Raw genomic sequence first — 20024 nt, 5'->3', positions numbered from 1 at the left:
CTTGTATGATCCCTAAATATATATTTTATTTATTTTGGGATATTCTAAATCACTTTCAGGTCAGACATAATTGTTTACTCTGTCTGGGAACCAGACTGGCCTGGTCTCTGTACTTGTGGATTTCCCCCTTACTGTAGGAGACTCATTTGCTTATTTTTTTACTCTAGGACATACTAAGGGTGAGTTAAGGGGAGATGAGGAGGGCAGGTAATGTTTGAACCTAGATCTGTCCAACTTTTGAATCTGTTCTAACATCCTGACTCCTTGGTGTTGAGTATTTCTTAGAGCTAGCACTTGCTTCAGAGTGAAACCATTACAGACTGTATCAGTCAGTGCTTACTAGAAAAACAGATATAACACAAGATACACAAATAGATAAGAATTTAGAAAATTGGCTTACAGTGGCGTAGCTGCCCACAGAGTTGGATGTGAAAGAATGCAGAGGGTCTGTCTGCACACTGGAGACTGAAAGACTGTCAAAGATCTGGAGCTCACTCTAGTGTCCCAAGCGAGTCTGTATCAGAAGGCCAGTGGGTCTGCGATGGAAGGCTGCAGTCTGTGCTGGAAGGCTGAGGAATCTGTGCTGGAAGCTGAAGGATCTGCACTGGAAGCTGGGAGATGATTTCCAAGGTGAAGGTGAAGACTAGAGCTTCTCTGAAGAAACAGAAGCAGATCCTTCCTTCTTCATTTCCCTTTTATACCATCGAGGTGAAAGCCACCCTGGGGTATGGAATTTCTGAGCCAGTTTAGTTGAGCTTCTCTTACTCAAGTCGACATGATTAATCATCTGTCACACAATTAAATGGATGGGCATGGGAGCCTTCTGAAGGCTCTAGGTGATACTGGATTCCATGTCCTTCTGATTTATAACTATTGGTGCTCATATGAAATAGCCCACTTTTTGACAAAAATATCAACTATGATATAATAATTTGAATAATGTAATGGGTTAGATAGATTGGAGCCAAGAAATAGATCTCCTCAGATTTGTCCTTAGTAGACCATGAAGAGTTAAAGGTAAGCAGCACCAATATCGCTTGAGCCCTGGGTGTGGCTCCTGGTTGCTGGAGCCGCAAATCATCAGACAGTAATAATTCAGGGGCTAATGGAAGAGACTAGAGAGGGAAAAGATGCCAGTGACCCATTTTACCTGAGGGAGTTGGTGAGAAACCAAAAGCATACATAGCTTCTTATGTTTGTCCACTTTCGTTTCTGTCTTGCTGGGCCTTCTTCCTAGGACTTTGCTTCCACAGAAGATATTTTAGCCCTTCCTCATGTGTGTTTGTTTGGGGATGTTTGTATGTTTTAGGTAAAATCTGGATCCTATCGTATAGCTTCTGGTCTCCACTTAGACTATGAGCATATTTCTTTCTTCCCCCTGTAACCTTTAAAAAACTTTCCCTTTCAGACAGGGTTAAATAAATTATGAAGACAGCCGTGTGATTAAATATTACATTGGTCATTTTAAAATTATGGTTTCTAATATTTGAAACAATTTTTATTTGTAAAGAGGCTTTTTTGATAACAGCCTGTTTTAAGATGCAGGACATTATTGCTGGCTTGGAATTATTTTTCTAGTAGTGTAGATACTTCTACAGTAAACCTTTAGATGGCAGCATCTCTCACGGTAAACCATATTCTCAGATGTATAAGATACTGTTCAGTGTCTGCCTGTATTACCCCTTTCCCTGTGTGAGGATAGATTTGGGGCCCCGGGACAGGCAGGGCAGTGGCTCAGGGCTGTGTAGGGGCAGTCATAGACCCCTGGTAGGAGCTCTTTCTACCATCCCTTCTCTTACTGATACAAGATGTTTCTATCTGTGTGACCTTGTTCAAAATACAATAATCATTATGGAAATCAGTATAGAGAAGTCTCAAAAAACTAAAACTAGAAATTCCAGTTAACTCAGCTATACCCCTTCTAGGTATCTTCCTGAAAGAATTAAAGATATTATATTATAGTGATACCTGCATAGCAGCACAATTTTATGTTTATAGCGGCACAGTTCATAATAGCTAAATCTTGGAAGAAGCCTATATGTGCATCAATAGATGAATGGATAAAGAAAATGTGGCATTTATATACAGTGCAGTACTACTTTGCCATAAGGAAGGGCAAGCTTGAATCATTTGTAGGAAAATGATGTACCTTGACACCATAATGTTAAGTGAAATAAATCAGACACACAAGTTTAAATATCACATGATTTCTCTCATGTGAGAGAAACCCAAAATATAAATAAAGAGCAAAATGAAAAGATAATGGGAAATAGGGAGACAGATCTTTTGCAAAAGGGAAGGAGCGGGCAAAGAGTTGGAGGGGAGGGAGAGAGAGGGATGAAAAAATTAAGATGTGATATGCACATGCACCAGCTCTCCATGAGGAATATTGTACTCCAAACAAATTTGTACTCCAAACATGTATTAATGAAAAAATAAAAACTGAAGAAAAATCATCTGTGCACACACAGAAAGGCAGCCATGGAAAATGTGAGTCAGGTAATTCAAAACCATAATGAAATGATATTTGGAGAAAGCAGATAGAGCCGAATAGTCTGTTTCTTTAAAAGGCTGCTTTTTAACATTTTTTTTTGTTTTGTTTTGTTTTTTTTTTTTTTTTTTGGTTTTTCTCCGGTACCGAGAACGGAACTCACGACCTTGCGCTTGCCAGGCAGGCGCTTTGCTGCTGAGCTAAATCCCCAGCCCCTAAAAGGCTGCTTTTTACAAACATAATTTTTATGCCATGCAATTCACCCACTTAGTCTATAATAGAGGAGTTTTTAGAATGTGTACAAAGTTGTGTAAAGGATCATTGCAATCTAGTTTTAGAACATTTCCTTACTCCTAGAATAATTTCCTTAGTCATCACCCCACAAGCCTGAATATCCTCATCCTGTTCACATCTGTAGGTTTGCCTATTCTTGATGTTACATATGAATGCAATAATACAATATGTGGTCTTCTGTGACTGACTTCTTTCACTTAGCGCTTTCAAGTTTCATGTTGTAGTATGAATTGTGCTTCATTCCTTTTTATTTCTCAATAATATTTTAGTGTGTGGCTTCACCACATTAGTTTTATTGGTTGATGGGGCTTTGGCTATTATAAATAATACCATCATGAAGGTATTTGTGCAAATACGTATTTATATTGGTGTACATTCACATAGGAGTGGATTTGCTGGCCCATGTGGTGACTGTGTGCTTAACCCTTTGATCAACTTAATGTTAATCTGTTTTCCAAAGTGGCTATATCATTGCCTATTCCCAGCAGCAAATGAGGTTCCATCTAGTCTTATGAAGAATTCCAGATTTTCTGATGACAAGTTGGGGTTGGAGGAGGGTGATAAGACCATCTCTCTTGTGTCCCAAGTCACAAGCTGTATTGGCTGCCATGCTGCTTTGAAGGCAGCTATTTCAGCTGCCAAGAAAGCAGCAGTCTGCCTCTGGGCCCCACAATTACCCTGCGTCAGCAGCCCGATAAGTTGCCAGTGTTCATTGGCTGCTTAGAGCTTGTAGATATTACAGGCCAGCTGTTTGTAATCCTTGCCTCCTGACTTCAGAGGTACCAAGCAACCAAATCATCCTTATCCCATTAGAGGAAAATTTTATTTTATGTATGTGTATATATATATAATTTTTTGTAAACCTCCACAAACTGTCCAGGTTTGAATACATCAAAGTAACCTACTTGAAATACAGTGGACAGCTGTAGAGACTTCCCAGCAGAAGAGCAGCTTTTGTTTTTGTCAGAGTTTATGTTCCCCAAACTGAACTTACCCTTTTCTTGTGTGACAGCCCAGCATGGATATTCCATGTCTGCCCTGAGGCTGACTTGTGAGAGAGAGAGTGTGTGTGCGCGTGTGTGTGTTTAAGGGAGGGAAGAGGCTGGCTCTTCCTTTAGGCGTATTTGGATCGTGGTAAAGACACACTGTACATTCTGCAGCTTTATTTGCATCTGGAAAAAATTAGCCACACTCAGATCTTTCCTACTGCAGGTCCCATCAGGAAGCCCAAGTATGTGGAAAGCCCCAGGGTGCCTGGCGATGCAGTTATAATCCCCTTCAGAGAAGTGTCCAAGCCCACAGAACCAAGTGAGAATGGTAAGAATATGTTTTCAGTGATTTCTCCTTCCTGCCCTAGCGATTGCATAGAATGGCACTCTGTATTTCTGAGTGAAACTTGAGTGTTCTTGCAGGAATGCTTTGCTTAACTAAATGTATTTGAGAGGTCTTACCCTCTGTGCGCAGTTTACAGAGATCTGTTTAGCTAATGCAAATTCTTGAAATTACATACACATGTTAGGAACAGTTGCATGGGTGTATAGACATTGTGTAAGGGTTGGGCCTTGCTTCCTCTGAATTGTGACCTACCTGGGCTTTGGGGGACATGGAAAATCAACTAAAAAACTGTGAAATTTTTTGTTTTCATTATTTTACCCCTTCAGAATATTCAACAGGCATTGGCTGTTGAAACTTTAACTAGACAAAGCTTGTAAGAGCCAAGTTCTTAAAAGCATTTGGTAATTTTTAAAAGATTTTTCTCTTTTTTCAACATCTGAAGTTTTTCTTTAGACAGTATTAAAGAATAGGCAAAAAAACTGATAGAAAAATTTTTATTAAGGCACTTTATATTTTGTTAGGGTTTTTTTTGTGGGGAGGGAGTGTTTAAATCTGTAAGTGCAGTAGATACCATGAGCTTAATCACATTTAATAGATGCATTAATAGTTCTTTATTTGTAAAAATTAATTCAAGAATTTAAGTTGTTTTTTTCTGGGGAGTGCCCAACTCACAACTGTATGGCCTTAATTTGGGTGTTCTCTTCCCTCAACACAATGGTAAGAATCTTGGCCTATTGGTGAAAACTCGTTTTGCCCTCAGTATAGACAAATTTGTGAAGAAAACTCATCTGTGATTCCACTTTGGAGTATTAGCAACCCCCTTCTGCCTTACTGGTGGTGCTGGGGAAACAGCCTCTTTATGTTGTAACTATTTTGTGTGCATTTTGTATTTCTGTTGTTGTACAGTGGAAAGTAGGACATGATAGGAGAGTGGAGTGGTGGTTAACATATAGCTAAAATTAAGCTGAAAGGGGGAATTAGCAGAAATTAGAAAGAGCACAAGCTGAAGGGGAGCCAGAGGAAGGTGAAATCAGGAAGCTTGGACTGGGTAGAGGAGGAGGTAGTACCGGGCATGCTGGGTAGGCAAGAGGTGCTATTACTTGTGTCCTGACATGAACAATTCTACTTTAACCTTTCTGGCTCAATACCCAGTTGTGTGGTTGAAGAGGCTCACCCCAAGGACTTGGGCCGAGGGAGGCATATGGCACTGGGTGTATATGGCAAAGGTGGAGAGTCTATTGTATGTCCAGTTAGGACAGCTGTTAACTGATACGAGGACTCTTGGTTGTTAATTCCTGAGCAGAAGTACCTTGTTCATTTCTGTTCCATATGTTGAAGTGAAACGAAAAATTTTTGTTCCTTTGAAGTATCAGTTATTGAATTTACCAAGTTAAGCTCTCTGCCCATCTTAGAGTAAGCTGGCACCCCTTAACCTCATCCCCACCCCTAAAGTCTTTGTCATGTTCTCTGATTATGCCCTGGGGCCATTACCTGGCCTAGACACCACTGTGTTGCCTCTTCCTATGGCTGTGAGGATTGCATTGTCGGGGTTCCATATAGGGATATCTTGTGAGAGAGGAGAGATTTAGGATTTTTATTGGGCTAAGAAAGGAGGTTATAAATAGTTCCCACTGTCAACTTTTCTCACCTTGCCCAAGGCAGAATTGGCTACCTTTCTTGGCAAGAGGAGAAGTACTTGTGCTTGGCTGTGGGCCATGCTAAATTCAAGTGCAGCCATTGGTCTGGCTGGAGAGGCCAAAATTTGCACGTGTGCTTACTCCTAAGGCCGGAGCTTTTTGATCTGGCTTCATCAGGCTCTGTGGGGACCAAAACTACAATACATGGACCTTGAAAACAGACCAGAGACATCCATCTCTGCTAACATTAAGAAACAGGGTACATTTTTCACTTTTTTAAATGTGTAACTTGGGGTGTGGTTTGTGGGCACATGGTCGTGTGTGAAGACATCTATGATGTTCCAGTCCCAGCAGAGTTGTTCTTTGCCTAACAGAATTAAACTCAACAATTAGCAAAGGGCGATGTGCTCTCTAATCTTCATGGAATCTTGTAAATTTCAATAGAGTTAATTAAGACTCCCCTGTTAAAGTATGAACTTAATGTCTAGGTTATTGAACCTGAAGGAGAGGCTCAAGCTAACTAAAATGACTTGAGTTTGAATAGTATCCACATATGTTCAGATGCGTGATGGGCACATTCTAAGCTCTGAGGTTTGACATTGGCACCATCACTGAGGTTTCACTTTAAAGTTCAGCCTTCTGCTTCCCCTCCTTCCTTTGGGCGTGCTTACTTGACTCTGTGACCACTCCTGGGTGCTGTCAATCGTAGCAAGTCTGTGTCCATCACGCTAACACAGTCTGTTGAAAACAAGCATCTCCTTGTGAAATGTCTTTGAAATTTTATGTAGGGTCATGAAATACCAATATATTCCTAAATGTTTAAATACTGTTTTGAGACTATACTATCTTATTTTTCTATGCAGCTCCACCAGTTCTTGATTTTTAATTCTCTCTCTCTATGTATAACTTGCTTTTGTTAGCCATCTGGGAAGTGGGTTCAAACTGACGAACATTTTTTTTTTTTGTAAAATAGTTTGCTCTCACCTGGAAACATCTTTAGGGGAAAAAAAATTATACCCTATTCAGTATTAAAATACTTTGAAACACAACAATTTTCTTCTCTGACTCCCCCACGAAAGTGACTTAATGAAGTCCTCAAACCCAGTCCAAACCTTAATAAGCTGTGTGTCACATAGAATAGAGTCTTTATAAATAAGCTTCCAGTTGTTAAACAATCTGTTGGGTTTTTTGGGGAAGCGGCTATCATTTACCATCCAAAATAATACCTCTGCCTTAGGGGGAAGGAAAACCCAGACCAATTAGAAGGGATTATTAAATTATAAGAAGACTCACAATTTTTTTTTTTTATTACAGACAAGTATAATTCGTTTTGCTCTTTAATATATTGTTAGCTACTTGAGCAAGCTTTGACGGGGAGGGGTGAGAAAATTTTTAGCCTCATGACTCATTGCTCAGTGTAGATCAATCTCAAAATATGGTGAAACTTTTTTTCTGTCAGTCTGATTAGCAAATAAAACTAACACATATGAAGCAACAGAATAAATGAAAATCTGTCTTACCGGGAAGAGGGTAATCTCTTTTAGATAAATGTTTCAGTAAATGCTTTTTGATGCCTTAGGTTTTTGCTTACTATTTGAAACATTCAAAGAGATGTACCAAATTACAGAGATGTAAAGGATAATGGTACCTATCTTTTCACTACTTAGTTTAAGAGATAAAATACAGCCGTATTTCCCCTTATTATATTCTTCCTTTCTCAATTTGATCCTGCTTTGTTTTTAAGTTTTAGTTTCTTAAAATGGTGATGTCCCATTCAACTAATGATTAAGATTTAGTCAAGTGGAGCCTGGTGTGGTGGTGCACGCCTGTAATCCCAGCACTTGGGAGGCTGAGGCAGGAGGATCATTTTGAGTTCGAGGCCAGCCTGGGCTACAAAGTGAGTTCAAGACCAGCCTGAATTGCATAGTGAGTGAGACCCTGTCTCAAAAAGATGCCCCCTTGAAAAAAAAAGATTTAATCAGGTGGGAGTGTGGAAGTGAGCATGCCTGGCATGTGTCCAGTGGAAGAAAAGCTAGAGGTAGTGAATCCATTCATCCTACATTTCCTTCAGTAAATATCAATTAGATTCCTAAGCTGTGAAAAATGGTAGATGGTATTTGAGACCAGGTATCAAGCATAGGTGTCTGATAAGAGATTAAAGACCTTTATACAAAGTAATTATAATTCAAAGGAAGAAGTAATGTGGACTATCCCAAGCTGTGAGATGAGTCAAGAGTTCAGCAGGTAGAGATTCTGAATGTAGGAAAGACTTAATTGATGCTGTGCCTGAAGACTTACCGAGTGTCTTAGTCCATTCCAGGCTGCTATAACAAAAACACCACAAGCCAAGTGGCATATAAACAACAGAGATTGAGTTCTTACACTTTGGGAAGTTAAAATCAAGGTGCCTATAAGTAGCTGTCTTTTTTCCTATCACCTCACAGGGCGGACAGACTCTTATAATGGCTATGCTGTCGTGCCCTAGTCACCTTCCAAAGGTCATGTCTTCTCATCCATCACCTCAGGTGGTTAGGATTTTATCACCAGAATTGGAGGGATAGGAAATACACCCAAACACTTAGACTGTAGCATATGATAATAAAGTAGGGTGGAGGGGGCAGGAAGACATTGGGATCGTAGAGGGTGATGCAAAAACAATTTCAGTAGTTACATGAGAAATAAAATTTCAAATTAGGGTGAGGAAAGAAGAGAGGATGAATGGAAAGATTATTGAGGGTACAAGGACCTGGGAGCCTCTGTAAGAGAAAAAGGTGACAGCTTCAGGTCTGTGAGGCTGTGTTAGGAGGACCTGGAGGAGAGGGAACCAAGTGTTCTTGGTTTAGTTCAGTTTTCAGGCATGTGGCCTTAAATGCTGGTGGGCTGTCTAGGCAAAAGTGTCTAGTCAGTGCTTGGAAAATACAATGGGGCCTTAAAGAAGAGCTCAGCATATAAACTGGGCAACTATATTCTTGAAGGTAAGGTGACAGAGTAAGTTACACTAGGGAAAAAGATTTAGTCTTTTTTTTTTTTTTGAGAGATAAGAGTAAGAACCTTTGGTTTTTTTTTTTTTATGATTAATGAATAAAAGGTGAAAGAAACACTGGCAAGAGAGTAGAAGCAGAAACCCACAAGAACACAGTTCCCAGTACCTATGAGTTTTCCCTCTGTCTGTCTCTGTTGTTGTTTTCTCCCTTGTAGAACAGTGCAAGGTCAGAAATGTACAGGAGAATCAAAAGAGGAGGTGTGCTATTTTTTTAAAAAAATGAAAAATTAGAGCGCTTAGTAGTGCTCTTCCGGGAGAGTAGTGAAAGTGAGTGAAGGTTTAGGTAAGTGATGAGGAAATGGAACTGGTAACGATAGGTACCCTCTTTTAACCCCAAGATATGGAGCAGATAAAGGAGCACAAGGGGACCAGTGACTAGGTAAGGAGGAGTATGTGTGGCTATAGTTTTTATTTATTTTTAAGAAAAAGGATTTCCTCTAATACAGTTGTGGACTTCATCCAGGGGTTCTTAAAACGTGAGTTGTAAAATGTGAGTTGTAGGATCTAAGGTGACCTTCACTCCTGTCAGGGATTTGTGAAGTCAGAACTTTTTACATTTCTGTTTCTTTTTGCATTCCTGGGGATTGAACCCAGGGCCTTAAGAATGCTGGGCAAGTGCGCTACCTCTGAGTCACATCCCCCGCCCTTTTGATTTTGTTTTGAGACAGGGTCTCTAAATTGCCCAGGCTGACTTCAAATTTATGATCCTCCTGCCTCAGTCTCTGGAATAGCTGGCATTACGGGCATGTACCATTATGCCCTGCTTTGGAGTTTTGTCCTTTTGTTTGTCACTCTGGTACTCTGAGTAACATTTTGGCCATTCTTTTCAGATCCCGAGACACAGTATATGAGCCATTGTTATTCTCTGATAATTTTGTTATGAAATTCCATTTTTATAGAGAAGAAGTCTTTTTTTGGAACCAGGAATCAAACCCAGGGCCTTGCACTTGCCCGGCAGGCACTGTGCCTCTGTGCCCCATGAAGAATTTTTAAAAGTGTATTTTCTTTATTTATTTATATCCACTTGTACTTCATTAAAATAAAAAGCAAGCCCAAAATTAATGATCAGTAAAACTTCTGATGTTGCTTTTCAAGGCAAGGCACCTGTTCTTATTAGGAGCTGTGGTACTCTTCCCTGCTGTACTTGCATCAGAAAAACAATTCACTGAAGAATGTCCTTGACAAAGCACTACAAAAAATGAATGTTATTAGATGCTGACCCTTGAGTGCCTACCTTTTTAATATTCTGTGTGAGGAAGTGGGAGGTCCACACGAAGCACTTCTGCTCCATGCTGAAGTATGATGGTTGTCTTTTGGCAAAGCAAGTGTGTGATTGTTTGAATTCCAAGCTTGAAACAGCCCCTTGTTAAATGGAACATCATTTTTCTTTGAAATAATGACTGACAAACTATGGTTATTCAGAAGTGTGAGTGTTTGTCACACATTTTCTTCAAAAAGCATGAAATGAGCCTGTCACTTCGATTAAAGAAAGAATTCACAAAAGTAGTTGACAATGCTAAAACTTGACCTTTTAAATTAAAATTAGGTTTTTGGGAAATTGCATCTGTCACACTGAGGTTGGTGGCTTCCCAGGACTTTTAAGTTAAGACCTGCAGTGATATTAATGAATGTGATATTTTGATGTTGTGTAATAAAATGTGTCAACATTTTCAAGATCTGCAAAACCAACATTTTCCAACTGACCCAATGCATGATGTTACAAAATCTTGCATATGTAAAGGATCCATTTAAAACATAAAACAGGCTGAGAGTGTAGCTCAGAGTACTTGCATATTTAGCATGTGCAAGGCCATGGGTGCAATTTTTGGCACCAAAAAAAACCAAAAAATCCCCCGATAAAACAGACTATTGGATTCTACTGTAACAGAATATGAAAAGTTCACTGATGTATGTTCAAAGTCCACAATGGAGCTTACCTTTAGGAAGTCACTCTCTGTCAAGGTTTATGAGGTCTCAAAGAATATCTGTAATTTGCTAAAACAGCTCCTTAGTTTCACAATTACAAAGCTCCCTTAGGCTGCATTTTGAATCACATGGTTCACCCAAAAGGATATAGCATGTGGCTGGGACAGTAGCTCAAGGGTGGTGAATGTGAGGCACAGGGTTCAGTCCCCATCATCAGTCAGTCGACAAACAAACATATCCAATAAGTTTGAATTTAGATGGAGGTGTGAGAATCTAGCTGTCTTCTATTATCAGACAGTGAAGAGATTTGTTAAAGTACAAAACAGTGTTATTCTTTCTAACTTTTTAAGTTGAAAGTAAATTTTTTATTAAAATTTAGTCAAGATGTAATGTCTTTATCTCTAAATGAATTAACATACATTTATGAATTTTTAGTTTTAATTTCTAGTGTTATAAACATCAACAGACATAAACCTCAACAGCCAAGCTCATTGGAATCGTCATTAATTTTTGGGAGTAAGTCTTGAGGCCAAAACATTTGACAATCTCCTAGCTTAGTGGGGAAAAAAGGAGAAGATAATAAAAACAGAGATTAGAAAAGTGATTTGAAGTCTGAAAGCTACCTTGACTTGAGGGAGTAGGGTCTTACAGCTAAGTGACAGTACAGTTGAAGAAAAAAGGCTAATTCAGGTACTTTGAAAGGAGGAATGATAAAGTTTGGTGACAATTTCAATATGGGTAAATGAGTTGGAAAGATTTAAAACTTGTGTAATATATTTAATTTTGTAGCCTAGAAATTAACAAACTGTTAACAGAAACAGCAGGTTCATTAATTGATGCTCCATTCTAAGTACTGGTTTTGGACATCTGGGTTGGGGGGAGTTGGTGATGGCTCAGAAGAAAGAGCAGCCAGAAAGCAGCAAGAAAACACTCATAATTCAAAATCAAGGATGACAAGAGGTAAAGCAAGAGGTCCATCATGGATAGGCAGAGACTAGGGTCAGAGGAAAGGACTTACCGTCAACTTCATGGTCTGTCTCATGTCACAGACTTGATTTGAAAGTGCCGTCTTGAAAACTTCGTATGAAGTCAGTTGTTGAAGGTCAAATAGCTAAGGAATGGCTGATGTTGTCAATGATGCCTGTACTCTGTAGAATGTATTCTGTGAATGCAAGGAGGGTAAGTGTAGAGAAGAGCCTTTCTTTACGGAATGATCTCCAATGACCCTCAGGGGCCCCACGGTTCTAACAGGACCTAACTGTATGAAGAAAGAATGAGCAAGGTGCAGTGACACACATCTGTAATCCCAGCACTGTAGGAGTCTGAGGCAGGAGGATTTCGAGTTTGAGCTTATCCTGGGCAGCTTAGCAACTTATTGAGGCCCTATTTTAAAAGTAAAAATAAATTTTAAAAAGAACTGGGGCTGTAGCTCAGTGCAGAAGCTTAGGTTCAAACCCTAGTACAGACTTTCTCAGAGGGATGATTAAATGGGAAATGAAGCAGTGAGTATAGACCAAATTGGGGCCTTGGTAATCGACAAGAAGGGGGATTTCTTTCCCTTTCACAATATCTATTGTACCTTTTGGGTTTTATTTACTCTTTCAGGTTCTTACACTAGGGAAACAATCCAATGTTTACTCATGAGGGTCTGATTTCTTTCACTTATACGAGTGTGGCCTCTAGTTGCATCCATTTACCTGTAAAAGCCTTGAGTTTATCTTTTTTATAGCTAAGTAATACTCCATTGTATAAAAATACCACATTGCTCAAAGGGAAGGAACAAATGAGATGAGGGAAAGGGGAAAAGAAAGAAGGAAGGAAAAAAAAATATGTGTATATACAAGGATAGCTGGGATAATTGTACTGCTGATGTCTGTTGGTTTATTGAAAGGAATAGTTAATGCTTAAATTTTTTTGACCAATTTAGAATGCTTATATCTGGTAATCTGAACAACTAATTTGAAGACAACAATATCAATATAACAACCATTGTTGAATTCCTACCTTCTTGTTTAGTGAAGCTCTGTATTGTTCCTAATGTTTTTTTTTTTTTATTTTTTAATCTCTTTACTTGTTTGATCAATGTTGCATTCTTATATCTGGTAATCTGAGTAGATTCATTGAAGATAACAATATGTAATATAACAACCATTGTTAACTCCTATCATCTTGTTTTCAAATCCTGTATTTTTATTGTTTTTGTTTTGCTTTTGTCTTTGTTGTTGTTATTTTGTTATATTTTCTTTTTAAAATAAAAAAAATAAGAGGAGGCAATTTGTTAGCCTGGGAATGTAGCTCAGTGGTAGAGCACTTTGCCTACCATGTGAGAGACCTGAGATTAATTCCCAGCACTATCTACCACATGCATGAGCACATGCATCCATGCACAAAATGAAAATTTGTTTTCTTTGAATGATGAGTCCATAAAAATCTATTTGGGCTATAATAATTATGGACAGCTATATTTTTTAGGTAAGAGACATACAAAAGTATTTGAAAATACATATGAACTTCTAAAACCAGGAAAATGAAACAGCGAGGAAGTGAGGGCTTTTAGTGTTAGAGCGGATAGACACAACAGCCAGCTTGCCTTGTGGTTTGTCAGGTGTTTCTCATGTATTACTTGCAACCTGTGGGAAGTGGTTATGGCCACTTCACTGATGGGATTGAGGTTCAGCATCTTAGCAGGGTAAGACTGGCCCAGAATGCTGTAGCGTGGAAAGCATTCTGTCATCTGAGGTGGTAGGGAAGGACGAGAGGAGGACTGTGAAAAGCACTGATTGTTTGAAGTTATAAGGGCAACAACTGGGAAGCCAATCAGTGTGTGGGTTGCTTTTTGGTGTTTGTGCCCCATTGTCCAGCAGCATCTATAAGTGTGAAAGAGGCAGGAAGTGACTGGAGAACTTGCCTTTACCTTTATGTGTGTGTGAGCCTTCTCCCAGGGCAGGATACTGAGGATCCTACAAACCTGTTGTTGGGAAGAATATCACTTCCACTACTGGATTCCTACGAAGTACAAGGCCAGTTACTCTTAGCTCAAAACAGAGCCTTCATGAATCCCTTGGCTATTTAAATCTGTGAGATATAAAGTGATACGAGGTCTTTCTTATCTCCAGTTCTGTTATCCCTCAGATACTGGGTGAAGCATGCCCCTTGTTGATGAATGATTTAATATTAACAACATTAGTGAGAATAAACTCCGTATTTAGAGTAGCCCAGTAGAATTTGGTGCAGAGATTATTTTGGAGTAGTAATTCACATAAAGGAGATCATCTGGCTATTCAAAGCACAGTGTTCAGTGAACAACTGTGGAAGTGGAAGTGAAAGTGTATTTCCATTTCACACTGGTTTGTACCCGTCCAGGTGAATTCCAGGCAACGCATCTGTCCCAGCATGGTGCTACCACTCTTCCCCCAGAGGTCCTTGTGCCAGAATGGAAAGTTCAGTGACAGAAGGCTCTGTGTATGAGTGGAGGAGAAACAGATGACTTGATCTAGATAGACTAAGGAATTCAGACTAAATAGAATCTTTTAAGGAGAAGGTCACTAGGATGACATTTTAGAAGACAGAATAATGTAAAAAGATAGTTGAGCTGGGTATGGTGGCACAAACCTGTAATCCCAGCATTGGGAGGCTGAGGTAGGAGAATCAAAGTAAATCTGAGGCCAGCCTGAAGTACATAGTGAAACCCTGTCTCAAGGACCCCTCCCCCATCAAAACACTTGGGTGTCTCTCTTCAGCTCATCCCTTAAATCTGGGACTGTCACTGGTTCATCTAAAGAGGGAGGATTTTGAATAGCTGCTTTTAGAGGTTTTTAAAACATGAAAACCTAGGTGCACATCGTGTGCAGGCAGTGTTGAGGTGGCAGTGTATCTGCTGGGGGTGGTGAGATCCCTCTCCTCATGTGGTAATTCACAGCATCTGGGGATTTCGTGCAAATCCCAAGTGAGCCATAGGCTTTGGCCTTGTTTGATATTGGGTACATTTTGTGGCAGCCAAGCCTGTGCAGCTGCGCTTGCCTCCACAGCAGCTGCCAACTGGGAGTATTTTCTGGCCCTTTCCCCAGGGTGTTTCAGGTTGAACCAGAAGTGAGACTTTCTGGGGCATGGTCACAATTGGGAGCAGTGTGGAGATTGTTTCAACAGGAAAGCGGGGCACGGGATAGAGAAACTCCTGAGATCTGCTCCCCCACCCACTTCTTCCCCTTTCCTCTGCCTCGTGTGCCCTTCCCCGGAGTCCAGCTGCCTCCTAAGATAAAGCAGCTGCCCTGCCTGAGCCGTGGGGCAGGGGAGTGGTGGGAGGAGAGGGAGGGAGGCACAGATCCTGTTCTGAGAGGCTCAGCCCTTGGGTGTGCCTGGGTAGTGTTGATTTGGTCTGGTGCCTGCCTTCCTTTCCCAGGTGCCCATCTACTTGAGAATCTAACTGGTTTTTGAAGTCCCTGGTGGGAAGGGACCTTTTATGGAGAAGTACTAGGGGTGTGGTCCGCTTGCCCTGGGGTGGCTCCCTTTCCCTCTGTTGGCATAGGGCCACAGATCCTTCTGAGTTTAACTCCAGTGACCCAAAAACAGCATGCTCTCTTGACTGAGAATAATCAAGCCTGAGTTACCTTAGTGCTGTTGTTTTCTAGAGGACCTAAAAATACCCAGATTAGAAACAACTCTTCTCCTACCCCAACCATGAGAGATTTTTGAGAGCAAGCAAGTGGTAGGTGCCTTTCTTTCCTGAAGATCTGCTAGCCTCGTTTGCCTTGTAGCTGCCATTCTGGGTACATGACTTAGCAAAATTGATAATGTATGTGAAGGAGGATAATCCGGGTGATCTTCTCCAAAGCTGTGCTTAATTTGAATTTGCAGTTTTTACAAAAGGCAAAGTTAGCATTGAGCTTTGTTGGTGACATTGTAGCTCAGTGGTAGCATGACTGTGTTCTTTCCTCGTTTTATTTTTTTAAGACCTCTGCCCATTATCTGTAGATTTCTGTATCTAGGAAAACTAGGCTCGTGTAGGAATCCAGACAAACCAGCGATATTTTAAGTTGCATATTATTAAGTTTCAACTTTTATAAGCATAGTTTACTTTGTATATTATTTCATCTTGATGATGGTGATTTAAATGTAGCAGGGATGTTTGAATGATGCTTATATTTTATTTGTCAACCATAATTAAGTATCCTTAGGCTTTTGGGTATAGGGTAATCCCCAAGTCAACATTTAAATCAATCCAATAATAAAATTCCCTTAAGTGCAAAGTACCAAAGGATCAACCTTAGGGAAAAGTCAAGAAAGGCCGTACTTCCCAGCATATCTGTGGAGCATTCTGAGAATTCAGACTGGTTTGTCTTTGTTTCTACACAGACAACAGTGAATTATTAAATCCAGTCTCTGAAGACGTGTTTCACTGGGATTTAAAGAAAAACCTTTGTTTCAATGTAGATTCTCAATGATTGGTGTTTGAATTGGAATCCTAGTTATGACCTCCCGTGCTGTAGAATATGCATAGCAAGTTTTTCTCCACAATCCTCCTGCCTGTGTCTTACTTAATGAGAACTTGGCTCTGAGTTTCATTCCAACATCTAAATAGCCTGGGCCTCTGCCAGCATGCCACTTGGGTTTTACGTTATTTTGGCTTCCTGTGGCGTTGATCACACTATGTTCTTTACGGGTAAGCTACGTTTCTTACCCAAAGGTGTGTCTGAAGTACCCGTTTTTCACATGACATGGGAATAGGAATTTCTATCAGATAAAGACACTGGGCTCTTCTGGTTCAGGTCAAATATTTCACCCTTTGCACTTGGAGTTTTTCTGTTACTATTTTCTTAACCTGTCACAGTCTCTTAATTAGAATGTACTGCTAGAGGACAAAGCAGCACTGTCAAACTTGGTGCATTTTATAAAAATACACAAAAGCGCCAGACAAGCAGCTGTAGTGCGAATTCATCCAGATGCAATGCTGAAATTCCCCAGAGGGGCATCTTTATTGTTTTCTTTCTTTGTTCCAGAAGCAAAGGCCGATAATGAACCGAGCTGTTCACCGGCAGCTCAAGAACTGTTGACAAGGCTGGGATTTTTACTGGGAGAAGGGATCCCAAGCGCTACACATATTACCATTGAAGACAAAAATGAAACCATGGTAATGCCTGAGGAAGACACTGCATTTCTTATCTGCTCAGAGGATGAATGAAGCAAGAACCAATTTTACCCACTCCATGAAGAGGGAAGACATTGTTAGGTCAAATGTGTTCTGGGCTGTTGTGTACTGAAATTTATTGCAACAGTGTGTTTCTGTGTTTTTGCAGGTCAGGGTAGTGGTGGGAAAAGCAGAAGGGAGCAAAACTTAGGAAAATATCCACATTAGTCACTTCAGGAGAAGAATAGCTACATGTATTAATGTGGCTAAAAGAATTCCTTTATAATGATACCACTTTTATCTTTATAGTGCCGTTCTTCCCATCTAGCTGCTTTGGTCTAGTTGTTGAGATTTTGGAGGGTCAGTGGGGTGAGGAAAAGATTTAGAGGGGATGGAGCTGAGAGGAAATGAGATGAGATTCGATGGTTCATCTCTAGGGAAGGCCTTCTCCTGTGCAAGGGAGCAGCAGCCAGCAGCACCACTTTGGAGATGTGTGCATTCGAATCGCGGTGAGGGCTTGAACTTCAGCCTCCTGTGAGGGTCTCTGAGGTGGGATGCGTGGGAGGTGTTGTGGGTTGATTGAGACTGCAGTGGCCACCAGTCTCCTTTCCCAGTCACAGAGCCCATAAATCTTCAAGAATTGAATCAAGCTGCTGTGCTCACGAAACATTGCAAAAACAGAGTCCCCAGGTTTTTTGTACAGAGGTCAAATAACCCATTTGTCTTCTGCAGACTTTAAATGAGAGGAAGTCTGCCTCTTTGCCATTTCTGTTTCACAAATGTGCATTCCCAATAAATTATTGCTAAGATTGCCCGCTTAACAAAAAAGAAAATTACACAGGAGGGGAGCCAAACAAAGATGCTTCTCTTTTAACATTTGGAAGACCATAAGTATATTCATACATATCTGTGCCTACTTGTGTCTTCTCAGGGTTTAAAAACTGTCTTCCATGTTCCTGTTTTTAATTTTATTTGAGAATCAAAAACAGAAGTGTGTGTTGAAGTACCTTGTGTAAGCCACGCTAATGCCTCCTTCCGTTCGTCTTGCAGTGCACAGCTCTGAGCCAAGGCATCAGTCCTTGCTCCACACTAACAAGCAGCACCGCATCTCCTAGCACCGATAGCCCCTGCTCAACCTTGAATAGCTGTGTCAGCAAGACGGCAGCCAACAAAAGTCCCTGTGAGACCATTAGCAGCCCTAGTTCCACCCTGGAAAGCAAGGACAGTGGAATTATAGGTAAGAAGCACATTGCTCGGTACTGTAATGGCTCGATGCACATCAACCAGAGCACTCACCAGGCACTTCTTAAGAGGATTTTAGCATTTTCTGTGAAGGTCGATCTGCCAGGGCCTGCCCTGTTCTTTGCAAGACAGCTCTGGGTCCGTGTGCAAATGAGAACTGAAGCATCAGCTTTTACATTCCTTGATGTTTATTTTATTACATTAGGCTCATGTGGTTTAAAAAAAAATTCCAGATCAGATCTGGCCTGTGAAGTTACAAAATTCCTTTCTCCTGACCAGTCAGTTCCAGTTGTTGGGCATAGGGTCCCCCTAGGGCACATAGCAGGGCAGTGAAATCTCTTGAGTGTGAAGAAGTCTCCTAGCCTGGTCTCAAGGTCAGTTCCTTTCCCAGCAGCAGTTCAGGCATGTGTTCTCTAGTTTCTTATAATGGCATCTGGCCACTGCTTTGAGGCCAAGGTTTTCTAAGGAAGACTTCTCTGGGTCCCCATATACTCACACCCACAAAATGGGTGTGATTCTTCTGAACTGAGGGTCAAGAGACATGGGTCCTAGGTGGCTTGAGCAATGTTTGATTTCTTTGCATACTTCTTTCCTCCTCTAGAGAAGTAGGATTTTGATTAATTTAGTAATAGCTAGACCCAGGGAGTTTAAGAGCGGTTAGTTTTATGTCCCATCCCAGACTGACTGCCCATACATTTCTCCAAGTGGGCTGAAGCATCTGTCTTTCTCTGGTTTCCAGCATGGTGCCTTTCAGAGAGCAGACCTGTTGGGTACCCTGGAGGGGACTGTTCAGACTCTCACTGCTCTACGATTATGTTTGGATTTTACAGTGGAGCTCTTCTGAGCAATTAATACCTCCCCTGTTGCTTGTGCACTTCTTTGAGGGGTATTTATATTTTATTGTGGACTGAACTCTCCTTCCACATTAATGTGTAACCGAATGGGATGACATTTGAGCTCCTTCTTTTCTTAAGCTATCTGTAGTTTCTTTCCAGCATAATTTGAAAGACCAGGTCCACCCTATTTGGACTGTGGAGATGACACCAGAGTGCGTGGGAGTGGACTGTGGCTCCCCTGTCTAGGGAGGCTCTCAGTTTCAGGAAGGCATCTTCTTCCCACACTTTTCACTGGGATCAGACTCTTCAGTGGGTTTTTGTTTCATTTTGCTTTAATTGCTTTCTCAGTCTACAATTCACATACTATACTACTGACTCATTTAAACCATTGAATGGTTTTTAATTTGTTCAAAAGTGTGTACCTGTCACCACAATCTAAACGTAGAACATTTTCATACTCTACAAAACACTAGAAGTCAACCCCCCCACCCAAGTCCTGGTCAGCCAATAGCCTACTTTCTGTTTCTACAGATTAGCTTATTCTGGACATTTCATATGAATGGAGGGTGAGTCTCTTACACCAATTTTAAATTCTTTTCACTCACCTTCAAGGCCTTCTAGTGAGCTGATTCTAATTCCCCATTCTCCTCTTATCCCACTTTGCCAGCTGAACTTTTCCCAGCAATACTTCTGTTCCCAAGCCCAGTCACTTTCTGGGCTGTCCACCATGGCTAGGTGTTCTGTATGAATTCTGTGGTAGCCAGGTGACTTTCTTTTCAGATTTCTTGGCTCTTGGGGAATTTTATCTCCCTAAGAGAATTTATTTTCCTTCATAGGTTTGGCCAATGCTACCCTTTTAAAATTTTCACAAGCTTTTTCTTATTATTGCATGTTATGACCATTGGCATTCCCTGCCTCTGATTGTAGCCAAGACAGTTTTTTTGCCTTAACAGTTAATAGATGATTTCAGTATCAGAGATCCACCTGATGCCATCCCCACGAGATACATTTTTAAGTATTATAAAATTTTTAAGTATTATAAACAGAAGAAAGGCTACAGGTCTGGATTTCTGTATTGAAATAGAAGACTGAGCTA

The 20024-nt window shown here is 40.6% G+C and overlaps 1 protein-coding gene across 10 annotated transcripts in view; it reads left to right on the top strand.

Moving 5' to 3' along the window:
* Tanc1 (tetratricopeptide repeat, ankyrin repeat and coiled-coil containing 1) overlaps nucleotides 1-20024 on the top strand; it is a 232318-nt gene that overhangs the window by 142925 nt on the left and 69369 nt on the right. For 7 of the 10 annotated variants that reach the window (XM_013518761.1, XM_005393379.2, XM_005393381.2 and 4 more), the window contains 3 exons: nucleotides 3998-4102; nucleotides 16723-16853; nucleotides 17901-18087. In XM_013518761.1, the coding sequence (XP_013374215.1) occupies nucleotides 3998-4102; nucleotides 16723-16853; nucleotides 17901-18087 (423 nt within the window). The remainder of the gene's footprint in view (nucleotides 1-3997; nucleotides 4103-16722; nucleotides 16854-17900; nucleotides 18088-20024) is intronic. The other 3 variants (XM_013518762.1, XM_013518760.1, XM_013518767.1) reach the window with 2 other exon arrangements.

This window comes from Chinchilla lanigera, unplaced genomic scaffold (assembly GCF_000276665.1).
Source record: "Chinchilla lanigera isolate Chin_1 unplaced genomic scaffold, ChiLan1.0 scaffold00048, whole genome shotgun sequence".
Lineage (NCBI taxonomy): Eukaryota > Metazoa > Chordata > Mammalia > Rodentia > Chinchillidae > Chinchilla > Chinchilla lanigera.
Note: the sequence above shows the minus strand (reverse complement) of the source record. Positions and strands in the feature narration are given on the sequence as shown.